The sequence below is a fragment of the Nyctibius grandis genome, chromosome 5, assembly GCF_013368605.1.
Source record: "Nyctibius grandis isolate bNycGra1 chromosome 5, bNycGra1.pri, whole genome shotgun sequence".
NCBI lineage: Eukaryota > Metazoa > Chordata > Aves > Nyctibiiformes > Nyctibiidae > Nyctibius > Nyctibius grandis.
Genome location: NC_090662.1, coordinates 70,050,195 through 70,062,880, shown reverse-complemented (window position 1 = coordinate 70,062,880; position 12,686 = coordinate 70,050,195). Strand labels below are relative to the sequence as shown.

The following is a 12,686-nucleotide window of genomic DNA, read 5'->3' as shown; positions in this document are numbered from 1 at the left end:
CTGCCTGAGAGAGGTTTGAATAATAAACCACCTTCAAACATCCAATTCTGAAGCTCTGTCCTCAGACTGAAGTTAAGGTTGCTAATTGTAGTGGTGCTTTTTTCCAAAACAGACTTTGATCTACTGTGAAGCAAGTTAAAACTACCAAAGGACTGAGTGATGTTTGGCTGTCACTGAACCGGACTGCATGCACATCAATACGGAGCTAAGGCTGAGATTACGTATGAAAAATACCAAGCAAATTATAAAAAAAAGCAGGTGTAAGAAATTTTTTTTAAATGGTTGAATTAATGTACAGAACTGTTCAGCAAGAAAGCCATAACTGTGTTCAATAGAGAAATTTAACAAAAATGAAGAAGAGAATATTTTTAATATGCGCTTTTAAAAAACTTGTAGGAGACTTAACAAGTCTCTTGTAAGAGATTTAATAAATTTGGTTAATCCAAACAATGTATTAATGCATTCGTGCAGTCCTAGCAAACCCTGAAGCTTGGATAAGTTTGCACTGTAATCCAGAGTTTCCATTTCTGGGATATTTCTGTACCAATGGTGTAAGCATGCCAGTCACAAATGAGAGACAGGAGCAATTATATTGACAAAAAGTTCAGACTCTATGACTTACTCATAAAGGCTGAAAGAACTATGTTCATTTGGCCTGAAAAAGAGCAGACTTAAGTGAGTATACACTTAGCAGCCTTAACATATATGAAAAAAAATTATAAAAGGGACAGAAAAATAGACATTTTTCTCCATATCCATCAAGATAGGATAGAAACTAATCAACTTAGTTTGCAAAAGGGAGATTTAAGTTATACTTTAGGAATAACTGGTAAAAGAAGTAAAGCTCTTTGCCTGCAGGAGCTTGTGGGATCCTAATCAATGTGATTTTTTAAAAGTTGATCATAAGCATCTGTAATAACAGATGGTTTGGGTGAATTCTTGATGTCCCTTCTTACCCTACATTTCCATGTTTCCTATCACAAAATGCTAAAGATCAAATTATGCTAGCATAGACAAGTACCATTCCACTGATTTAAAAGAATCTGCAGCAAAAAGCATCGGCATATTTTAGGGAAAATATTCAACATCAGTATCCTACAGGGTTTCTTGGAATGCCTTTTTTTCATGTTGGCACATGGTGCCATACAGTATAGAAAGTTATTTGCTCTACCTGATTCTAATTCACATAAAATTAATTACTTACTTTTCTTCTGGCATCTGCTTTCTGGAAGCACTCATGCTGTATAAAAGTCACTGCAGCAAGAATCCTAGGTGTGGATTGTGTATTTTCACTCTTCAGTATGCTCACTGCACGCTCCAGAGTCATCTCCCCTTCTGGGCTCCTTAAAAGTACAGGCAGAGGAAATATGGTGAAGCAAGACTGCAGAAAAATCGTCATTTAGCCTGTGAAATTTCTTGTAATACCAAGATTTTAATATTTTTCAAGCAACTTTAGCTTTTCTTAGAAAATTATTCCTTTTCCAGTAGCAGAAAATATTATAAAAAGTTTAAGAGATACCAATATTCTGGGGGAAGAGAAAATCATAAATGGAAGTGTCGCAACAATGAGAGGCTCTGGACAAAGCAAGTGATGCTTCAAATTATAAAAACAAAATGGAAACATTGCTGGATGAAGGACTAAGATCGAAAGAAGGCCATAACCAAATTAGAGTGTCTTTTTCTGATCATGGAGATACCTTGATGTTTTTCTCAGTAATGTGATGATTGCTTTTTTATATTTGTTTTCATGCCTTTCTTCAGTTTCTCAGTTCCCAGACTACATATATGCAGGGCTCAGTATCTGCTTTTTCAAGCTTATAGAAGTTGTTCTAGTTTGAAATAGATAGGCAAAGCTTTTTTTCAGGTGGGAAAAAATAAAAACCACTCATTAAAGCGAGCATGTACATTGCCTGTGGTAGGATTAAAAATATGCACGGCCATTTTCCTCCCAACTTCCAGCATGCTTGCTTGAATGATAATTGTGTTAGACAACCATATAAAAAATTGGAAAGAGAGGTCACTAAACCCATTTTTTCCCCACTAAATGGAACATAAAACAAATCATGGCACAATCAGGTGCATTAGCTCTGGGACAGGTGGTTATGTTCCCCAGCCTTTTTATTTACTTTTTATTTCAAATGCTCTCCACCTAGAGAAAAAAAAAAAAAGAAGGGGAAAGAAAAGTGGAAAAAAACATGAGTATTCTGGTTTTTTTTTTAAACCGAATAATTTTGTAGAACCAGATCCCAGGCTGGCCAGACAGGGATGAGAGGCAGTCTGTGAACCACAGTGAAACAAGCAGTCACTGGCAATAACTCCCTACTTCAGAGCTACCAGAATCAGAATGGTTTACTTGATAATCACCTCAGTAAGTGCATCTAAAATTAGGAATTTTGACACAATTACCTTTTATGTTAAAATAGGTGCTGGGAAATAAATTGGCTTAAATTTAATTTTGTTTCTTTTAACTAAACAGAAATATTAAATAATAAACAATGTTCAGAAAAGTGAAATATGAAATGTTTTGATACTGAGAAAAGAAACATTTCTAAAGCGTGTGTTTGTGGACTGCACCAGGAGTCACTCAGTTCTTCAGCTCTGAGACTGTCTCAATAATGGACTGGCAGGAGTGAAAGAGCCTGTAAGTCCAGGCTTGCCCAGAATGAGCTGCGGAGAAGCAAGGTAGATAAATCAGGGAGAAATCAGGCAGATTTCTCACAGGGAATCGTGCCACAAATGCATTGAAATCCGTCTCTTTTTCCAAAAATATTTATGAAGAACTCATTATCTCTGAGACAAAAATGAATTTTGTTGGAGTTTTTCCTGCCCACTACACTGTAAATCAACATCTGCTGCTTGCTTTTGCTAAGGCAAAAGACAATTAGTACGGCTGCAAGGACAACAAGGAAATCAAGAACAATTTCGATGCACCTGTTGCAAATGAAATTATACTCCTGCAGCCTGAGGTTTCCACCTGCCTTTGTATTTCCCTTTGGTAGAAATCATGTTATTTCTTGTCTTCTCCCGTCCTCTGAGTTAGTGTTTTGAGCAAATACGTTGCATCTACAGGTGCTGAGGCATGCTTGTGCAAGTGTCCTGGTTTGGCCTAAACCAGGCCAATTTTCCTTTCAGTGATTTTTACTTTCAGCTAAGTCTCCTCTAAGTAACTGCACTTTCTGAAACTAACTGCATGTTTTTGCAGACAGTGTCTGCTTCCAGGACTGATAACGCTCGAAGTTTGTAGTTATCACTGAGGCACCGGTAGGGATCTTGTGCAGAAAGGCTCTTGCTGTACTTAGTCTTAGAGAAACCAAGGTCACTGCTGAATTCCTCACTGCTTACGAGTGAAGAGCCGAAGGGGGGTCGCAGCTGCAGGGGGGAGCGGACAGGGCAGGTGACCCAAAATTGACCAACAAAGGTATTCCATCCCATACACGTCATTCTCGGTATAAAGTGGGGGGATCACGAGGGTCTCGCTCTCTTTCTGCTATGGCCGGTGTCCAAGGAGGACTCCGTCTGTTTTCCTGCTGCCCCCGATCCCGATCCGTGCGTTCCTGAATCCAGCTCTCGACCGTCGCTAGGCCCAGGCTGGGCCTTCCCGGAGCCTGCCCTGCAGTGCCGGTGGTGACGTGGCTGACTTCAGGGGAGCTCAATCTTGGTTTTGTATATATATTTGTATGTATTTGATTATTTCTATTATTGTTATTATACTCTTTTTCATTATTATAGTTTATTAAAACTGTTTTAACTTTCCAACCCAGAAGTCTCTCTCCCTTTTCCCTTTCCCTTTCCCTCTGGGGGGAGGGGGGGGGATAACAGAGGGCATCTGCCGCAGGTTTAATAGCCGGCCCAGCTTTAAACCGTGACAGCAAGATAAAGATGAAACGAAGGGGACAGTGTGTGGAGGATGTTAATGGAGAGGTTACATCAAAGTGAAATTAGACAGAACTATGGTTAGTACCTCTAGTCCCTGGGCTCTGGTCTGGCAATGCTTACAGCTTCCAAATTTTCAAAGTTTACTTCAGCCCAGATTTAAACAAAGTAGCTACTAAGTTACTCTAAGTTGCATGTTGAATGTACTGATCAGAAACCTACTTAAAGATCTTGAACAATGAGTATTTGAAAAAAGCCAGATCATATTTCTTCTTCTTACTCTCTTCTAGGTGGAACAGAAAAACAGGCTTTTCAAGATTGGGTTTTAGTCAGGTTTCTTAAATCAACAAGGGTTTTGTGACCATGTTGTACGTGTGCACATGTGAGCATGCCTACCTGCCTGTTAGTGCAATAACTTTGGAGCCCGTGGACCAAATTCAGTCACCTTCTACAGAGTGGCAGACATCTCTGATGTATTAAATTGTGAGTCATTTCAGTGACTAACAGCATAGAAGGACCCTATCCATTCACTTTCCAAGATCAAGATTGCTGCATGAACTGATCCCTCATGGTACACCAGAGAATCTACACGGGAACCAGCCTCAGGATGCCAAGGACGTCCCAGAGTAGTAAAGGTCCATCAGCAGTCACTGCCAGGCTGAGACCAATGCATGCGCAGCCAGAGACCAAATTTCTAAGTGCTGGGTGTGTAGATCTGCATTGAGACTGAAGGCAGCCCACCATTCACCAGTTATCCTTTCATAGCTGATACTCCTTCATGTGCAGTAGCCAAAATCTTTCCTGTTGTGCACTTCCATACTAGGATTGCTCTTCATTGGATAAAAATAACACTCAGTGATGTTTTATCTGACAGTAATAAAGGATACAGTATAAACTTTGACCCTTGATGGTATTCATAAAGTTGCAGCACCCTAACTCTTGTAAAAATAGAATTTGATGCAATGATTCCATCCTACCCTCAAAATATTTACAGGCAAACTTAATAGCCATGTGGCTGATTAGCATGTGTAATGATGACAAACAAATGGACATTCAGGCAGTTGTTGTTAAACAGAACAATGATTTGACAAGTTCTGACTTCACCTTAATTGCCAGAATATAACATTTTTGAGATATATACACTCTGTTGTCTAATCATTTTGTGACAGCTCTCAACACATTTAGAAGTCAGATTCTGTAAGCAGCTGTTTCTCAGATGGCCTCAGGTTGAATCTCTCTCTCTCCTAAGCCCTTGATATGAGGATGCTTTTAACTGCTTCACTTTACCAGAAGATACAGAGATAGCATCTCTAGACTCTGATTTTTCTACTTTGATTTCATAGCATGAGCTAATTGTTCTACAGAGAGTTTGAAAATGCTTTTATATACATTTCAAATACTATACACAGTCCATTACTTCTCTCTAACCTAACACAAGTATTTGACATCCTCTTAATTAACCTTGGAAAGACCTAAATTGTGATTTACATAAACAAGTATAAAACTCTGGAAAAATCAAATTAGTCAGAAAACAGCCTTATCTTTTCCCCCCCTTCCATTATTAAAGGAGCAATAGGTAAGGGAGCAATATATCAGCTAATGCAACCTTACAATCAAAAAGAATGGGAAATGACAAGAAACGTGGAAGTTTCTCCTAAATTCTTAAACTGAGAAGTCTTGTCAGAAGAAATTATTGTACTACTGGTGGAATGATGGACTTAAGTGAAATATCTCTGATTTGACAGCAGTGTATACCCCAAAGCAAAATGTCATCTATTATGTTTTAAATACTTAATTCTACATTAAACTGTGCAGTAGCTAGATGTGGATGAACCAAAACGTAATACAACCAAACCAAGACTTCTGCATCAAGCCCTTCCAGTGACAAGAATTACAAGGGGAATTATTAATTCTGTATTTTAGATGTCTGAAAACAGTAATAGTGTATGTGGATATCATACACACATTAGTACCTAAGCATATGTAACAAACACTGACTTTGGTCAGCTAAAAGGGCTATAGTTTCTTCCACATCATTTAAGAATCTAGTGGTGCAAATCTCTTGTGGAATTGTATCTTACATACTGCTTTTCACCATCCTCTTCACTAATATATTTTACAGAGACTTGTTTAAACTTCAGGTAGAATAAAGAGCCCCTCACTCCCCCAGAAACCTAGCTATGAAACTAAAGCAGAGCCTAGGATATTCGAAAATCTAAACGAGATATATACAAGTAAATTAAATAGTCAGAAGTACTGAGATAAATGAAATCTGTAAACATCTGCAAAAGGAACTTTAGAAGCTTTCAAAGCACTTCCAATTGTTTTCCTCTGTAATTTCTAGCAAAAGCTGAGCTTAAAAACTGGCATTTAAGGAATTAAGCTGTCAAAAAGACTTCCATTAGGTCACAAATCTTCCATCTGGAGTTCAGCATGGTCTAAAGCAGGCCACTTGCACAATGACTGAAGATAGATGTTTACATCTGTAGGTATGAAAAACACTTTGGTTGATGTTTGTGCAGGCAGACATCCAGACTCCAGTGTCTGCACCTGCAAAAGAACCAAAATTGCTCCTACACAAAATTAAATATCAAAACTGCTGGTTGTGGCTCAGAAACACACTGAAGAATGTGCTTAAAGTTAAGTAAATGATTAAGTCAATGGGATATATGCCTGTTTGTGAATTTTACTGAGAAACAAAGTCCTCTCAGGTACCTATTTTCAACATCACTACTCCCAAATCTTTAGCTGCTGTGAGCTCTCAGCTGTTTTTTTTTCTGGACTTACTTGCTGTGAAGACTGAATACTTAAGAGTCACATCATTAATATCAGATCTCTTAACTCCTGCATCACCCAGAGGTGAAAATTTTGATCCAGATCAGATGTGGGCACAAGACCGTATATGTTTGTAAATCTAGTCATAACACACAAATGTAGATGATGACAGAAAATACCTGATCTGTACACAGCAGTGATATCAGATGATGCCTCATCTCACACAGTAGCAAATTAGGAAAAAGAAGAAAGGCAGCCTTCGGAAAAATGAACTTAACAGCTACACAGTTATGGAAAAAGAGACATTTCTTAATAATACTGTTATAAATTACACCATGATTAACTTACATAAGAAACCTTGGGATCCTATTTGGATTATGAAACAACAACAGAAACCACAGTAAACAGTGCAAGTAACCATCTCCTGTTTACCAAGTTGTTTGTTATGTCCATTGAACCTTAAGAGCTCTGGAAACATTCAGAATTATTCTAAAATGAAAAAAATATTCACTCTTGAGGGGATTTTCAGAACTGATAAATTTTCTCTTTTGAAAATTGAACTGATTTTAGACATTCTGAAATCTTCTCTGGAAGGGAGTTTCAGGGGCAAAAAAAAAGTAATTTTGAAAAAAAAATGAATACTTCTAAGATTTTAAACAATTTTCCTGAAGTCTGGGGGCAGCTTTGGGAATTTCTGCCATGGAGGTAACAGGGCTTCAAATTAAGATAGTGTCCTCAGAGCATGTAGGATCACATGGCAGTGAGAAGCTCTGGGGTCCTGAGATTCAGAGCAGTTTATATTTGTTCTAGGGATGGATGGTGCTACATCTGCCTGTGTTTTAACTGAAGTTCATCAAAACTAAAAAGTTCTCTTGAAACCATGAGGGATTTTTAACGGGAAATTGTCAATCTGCCAAAAGGTGCTTCACTGGTAGATTTCTGACCTATTCTCATGAGAACCAGTGCTGAAATCATCTGGTCTCTTGTGAGCCAATACAATTGCCAATACATTACTGTGTATTGTGACTTAGGTTGTAAATTACTCAGTGACTATGTCATGTCTCCTTATAAAATTGATTAGCTCTTGGCAGAAGCGGGTCCCAAGCCTGAGCAGGAGGTGTGGACCCTGCAGTATATACATACACATACAGGTTTTCTCCTTTTTCTCTGTTGCACTGGAAGTGGATTTTTAAAAGCAAACCTACTTTCTGCATCCTCTGTGCTGACATTTCATACACTGTGTTGGCTGCTGAACCATAAGCTGTCAGTTTACTTTCTCTTTTTAAACAAAGAGGTTCCTTTCAGCTGTGATGCTCCAGAACCAAAGCAGGTCCTGCATTGTGCTTACCCTAGCTGAGATCCATTGATGGTGACTTGTTCATTCTGCAGGAAACCATTTCTCCCTGCTGCTGCCATAGCAGCTGTCAATGGCATCCTCTTCCCATCTGTTTCTGCAGCGACACTGGTTATTGAAGCTGGCTGAGAAGCTTCCCTCCTGGTCTGTGAGCTTCTGAAAGCAGTTTGGTACCAGCTGGACCTTAAAGATTGCCTGTTCTGAGACCCCAAACGGGGAGCAACTGGTGATCTCACTTGTCCCATTGCAGTGCCCGAGGTCAGGTAGTTCTCTTTTTCTAAAAGGTTGGTCATACTGCGACTGTTGCCTGCTTGATGGTACAGAGGTACAGTGGGGCTGGGGTAGACACCGTCAAGAATGTCATCATTAATAGCCCCCATGTGGGAGTGTCTCTTAAAAGAGCGTCCCCTGTTCACTGAATCACGAAGAGTGTAACCAACAATCTCAGACCGAGCATATCTTGGTGGGACAGTCCCACTGGATCTCCTGCTATCTCCATGCCTCATGGAGAATCCAGGTGAAATCCCTCCATCATAGTGAAAATCATTGGACACATATGCCAATCTTTCAGGACCTCGTTGGGGTGAAACTTCTAGTCTCTTTAGAGGCTGTCTTTGAGCTCTCTCTTCCGTTGTCTTGTAAGTAAACCTCGTGCCCCAGCCATTTGTGTAAGAGGATGGTGAGGCCACCTGTTCAGGGGTGCATAAAAGAACAGGAATCACAGTAAGATCACAGCATTTAGGTTTAATAGCAAAGAAACTAAACCAAAAAAGTAAAGATAAAAATTCTAACGTCTGCTATCAGAATCAGAAAACAAAATGTGAACATCACCAAAATTGTTTATTAGACAGGATTCTGCAACACTTCTTTGTATCTGACTAACGAAGGCAGGAAGAAGCACAGTCTAAACATTAGGAGACAAAGTCTAAGCATCTAGTTCTCTGTCATTAACTCAAAATAGGTGCGTAAGTCAATTACAGCCGGTAGCGAACAGTTGCCTTATTAATAGAGATTTTAGTTTCAGTTTGAAACTCCTTGGTGATTAACGCCCACATCTGCTACTAAAATTAAATTCAAGGCTGTCCAATAGACAGAAGAAAATTAATCAGTCAGATATTAAAATGATATACTAAAGTGTCTGCATATTGCTATTAACCTTATTAATATAAGGTTATTTAGTCCTCCTGTTCCCATTGTGGTAGGATCTATTAAAAAGAGATAGTCCCTTCCCTGTTTCTCTAACCTCTTATAAATGAAGATTACATAATATTCCAAGGAAATCAAGATGACCTTCTCAATGGTTTCCCTAATTTTACAGTTGCAATTTAAGATTATTTTTCTTTTGCTGTCCCTAATCAGCATGGACAGTAATGGATCACCATCTGGCTTTATAATTTTCTCTTTTCTAAACTCAACAAACCCACTTCCTTCAACCTTTCTTTGTAGGATGTGTCTTCCAGATTCTTACTGTTTAGGTGCCATTTGGGGCCTCTCCAATTTTTCTGTCTTTTTCTTATGCTTTAAATTGGACATCATACTCTATTCAAGACCTTCCAGAACTAAACTAACTTGGGAGATTATCTGGCCTTGAAACAGCGGAATCGTGGCCCAATTTTTTTAAAATCAGTAAGCATAGTGGCATCCAGCCATAAATCAAAATCCCATATATTCTATTTCCATGTTGTATAAAAGTTTTGTAATATTAAAGGCATTTTTTAAGATAAACTGAGAAGCTTACACAAGTTATTAATTGAAGGGACAGTGCTTAGCAGATAATGGCCAGACTGAATCCCTTAATTTCACTGTTGAGGAGTTACTGAGGGTGATAATTGACTCACAAAAGGAGTAAAGGTTGCTGAATCTAGCAGGCTGAGGCAAGGATCATTGGATATATCTGTTTATTCTACAGAAGCTATGCAAGGATATCTTTATCTTTTGTTTGGGGATAAGGAAATTAATGCTTTTGTGAAATGCTAGACCTTGTGGCTTTTTCTGGCATTCACACAGGATAAATAGTCTCTCTCTCTTTTTTTCTTTTTTAAATTCTTTCTTTCCCCTCCCCTGCCTGGAACACTGTATTATTTTCTTGTGGTTCCTATGTCACCTCCAGTTTTCCCCTTGTTGCTCTCTTCTAGAAAAGAAGAGATTCACATCAAATATTATGGACTGGGTGACAGGTGAGAACAGAGGATAGGAGGACAAAGAAGGAACTGTATTTAAGTAAATGGTTCTAACTCCACCCATACAGAGCAGGAGCTGCTTTATTAACTGGCGAGAAGCTGGGCTTTTTGCTTTAATGAGAATAAGTCATTCCTCAGTAATCTAAAATTAAGAAAGAATTGGCCCCTATGTATATAGCTATTTATTAAATAAATATTTCTATTCCCAAGCTGAACTGGTTTGAGTTTACTAACGTTGATCATGCAGCAGCATTGCCACTGAGCTATGTGTTTATTTCCAAGTCATATGGTTGCTCCCTCAAATAGGTTCATACCAGTTATGAGCAGTGTCACAAACCCTGCAGAAAACCAAATATTTATCTTACCATTCAGGCCATGAACCAAGAAAAGTTGGTCAAAATAACAAGTGAATTTATGATTAGACAGTTTAGAAACACCATTGTATTGCAAGGACCATACTGCTGAAATTCTTGTAATGCCAAAACAGGTTACAAGAAGATTATTTTAAATAATAAGGAACACTCTACCTGTCATCGTGAAACTAATGTAATCTGCCTTCCTCTGGTTTTGGATGCTTAATTCCCTAACCGCTTCCAACACATTCCCAGCTCCTACCCATGCCATTCATTACTCTGCAGGATCACTGGACTTCCTCCAGCAACCTCCAGCTGTTCGGCTGGGTGAGTGGCACCATGGTCTCTGGCCACTTTGAGCTACTGATGTGCTAACTGACGTGCTGCCTGGTGGGGTGGATAAAGATCTGACTTGTCACAGCCTTTGTCTTAGTAGGGTGTTAATATCGTTTTTCATTTTCTACCCTGATGCCAATTCTCACAAAACCAACAGGATTGCAAAAAGCCCATCTGTACGACTGAGTTTAATTTAGCCACTGGGCTCAGAAGTCACTGGAAGAGGGAAAATGTTAACAGATCTCAGCTGTAAAAACCTCAGGCTTTAACAAGCAAGCAAGCAAACCTTGAAACACCATCAACATGCTATTATTTGTGGTAACAAAATGAATAAACTATGCATGTGATATTACATTTATTTCTATTCGTTGTCTTCTTTTCCTCACCTGGTTTGACTGATAATATGAGAAACCATAGGGAGTTCTTGGTGCAAAATCATTTTCAGTAATCCCCATATTATAGACACGCTCTGGAACACTGGATGCACGGTGCAAACTGCCTGTAACCAAAGACTAATATTAGGAAGATTTTAACAAAACATGATATTACTATAAATGATCATTTACAGTACTAGGGAAATGTCCAAGTCTGCACTGCCTTTAATATATATAAGCTGAAGATCAGAAAGAGAAATGATGGAAAGATGTTTGCATTCGGTGTATTGCATTCAAAACATGGCTAAGCAAATCTTTCTGAGGATACAATCCATTTTTTCAGTTTCCTATGTATTTTACTTAAGACATATTTTTAACTTTCAGAAGTTTTGAAGTTCATGTAGCTATTTAATAAAAAACGTTTTAACAAACCAATCTGATATTTTAAATATCCCAGATGACAGATGATAAAGTACTGAGAAATGGTATCACTGAACAGCTACTAAGAACACTTATTCGCCACTGCAACCACTTTGAATATATATGCATGGTTTACATTAGAGGCTGACTATAACATGCACAGTACGCAAGAGATTAAAATACTGCAGCTGTAGATTGTAGATGAGAAACTTGGGTTGATGTGTATACCTCTGTTACTGTGCACCCTAGAGATGCAATTTTCACAATGTACCACTGTAAACAAATAGCATACAAATAGACTGTATTTGTCTACCTCAATTGCTGATGTTTCTTCTCCCTTAGGTGCCAGTTTAATGATAATACATTGGAGCAAGTAATGCTTCACTAATCTTCTCAATGCTTCATCCAAAGAGCATGAAGAGTCCATGAACAAATTCTATGGCTTATGGAGGCACATGGCATATGATGCTGCAAAGTAGGGTTGTTTGATGATAATAAACATAATGCTAATAATCCTACAAATAACATAGATCCACAGTGTATCTGCTCTGATTCTTTTTCCCCATGATCCAGCTTTGAAAATAAAACAGTGCATTGTGATTATCTCTTTCATTAAAACTGCATTCTTCTTTTAATTAAAACCAAATCAATCAACCAACCAAAAACTTCAGGCTGTTTCTCTTCCACTGATACAATACATTTTCAAAGAAAAAGTGCATCTAATAATAAATTTTTTTAAAGCAAAAGATACTGCTGAAATAATTGTTCATGGGATTCCTGTGTTACTATAAGAATCTGGATATAGGAATGTAAATAACACAGACAGGTTTGAAGAGGTGAAGCAGAAGTTGAAAACAAGATATACCTCAAATTGGTCATAAATGGGGCCAGTGTGTGCTGCAGAAGTTTAGGCTGAACAAATAGTAGTAGTCAACAAAGAAGGTAATTGCCCATGAATTTTCAAAATAGTGGATATTACTTAAGATCCTACAGAAATCTAAAGAACCAAATCATGAACTTG

The 12,686-nt window shown here is 38.3% G+C and overlaps 1 protein-coding gene across 1 annotated transcript in view; it reads right to left on the bottom strand.

The window, feature by feature from the left end:
* PKP2 (plakophilin 2) overlaps positions 1-12,686 on the bottom strand; it is a 45,501-nt gene that overhangs the window by 26,190 nt on the left and 6,625 nt on the right. Inside the window, exons 2-4 of the mRNA XM_068401607.1 lie at positions 11,258-11,370; positions 7,997-8,691; positions 1,205-1,343 (exon numbers count right to left, since the gene is read on the bottom strand). Coding sequence (XP_068257708.1) covers positions 1,205-1,343; positions 7,997-8,691; positions 11,258-11,370 — 947 coding nt within the window. The remainder of the gene's footprint in view (positions 1-1,204; positions 1,344-7,996; positions 8,692-11,257; positions 11,371-12,686) is intronic.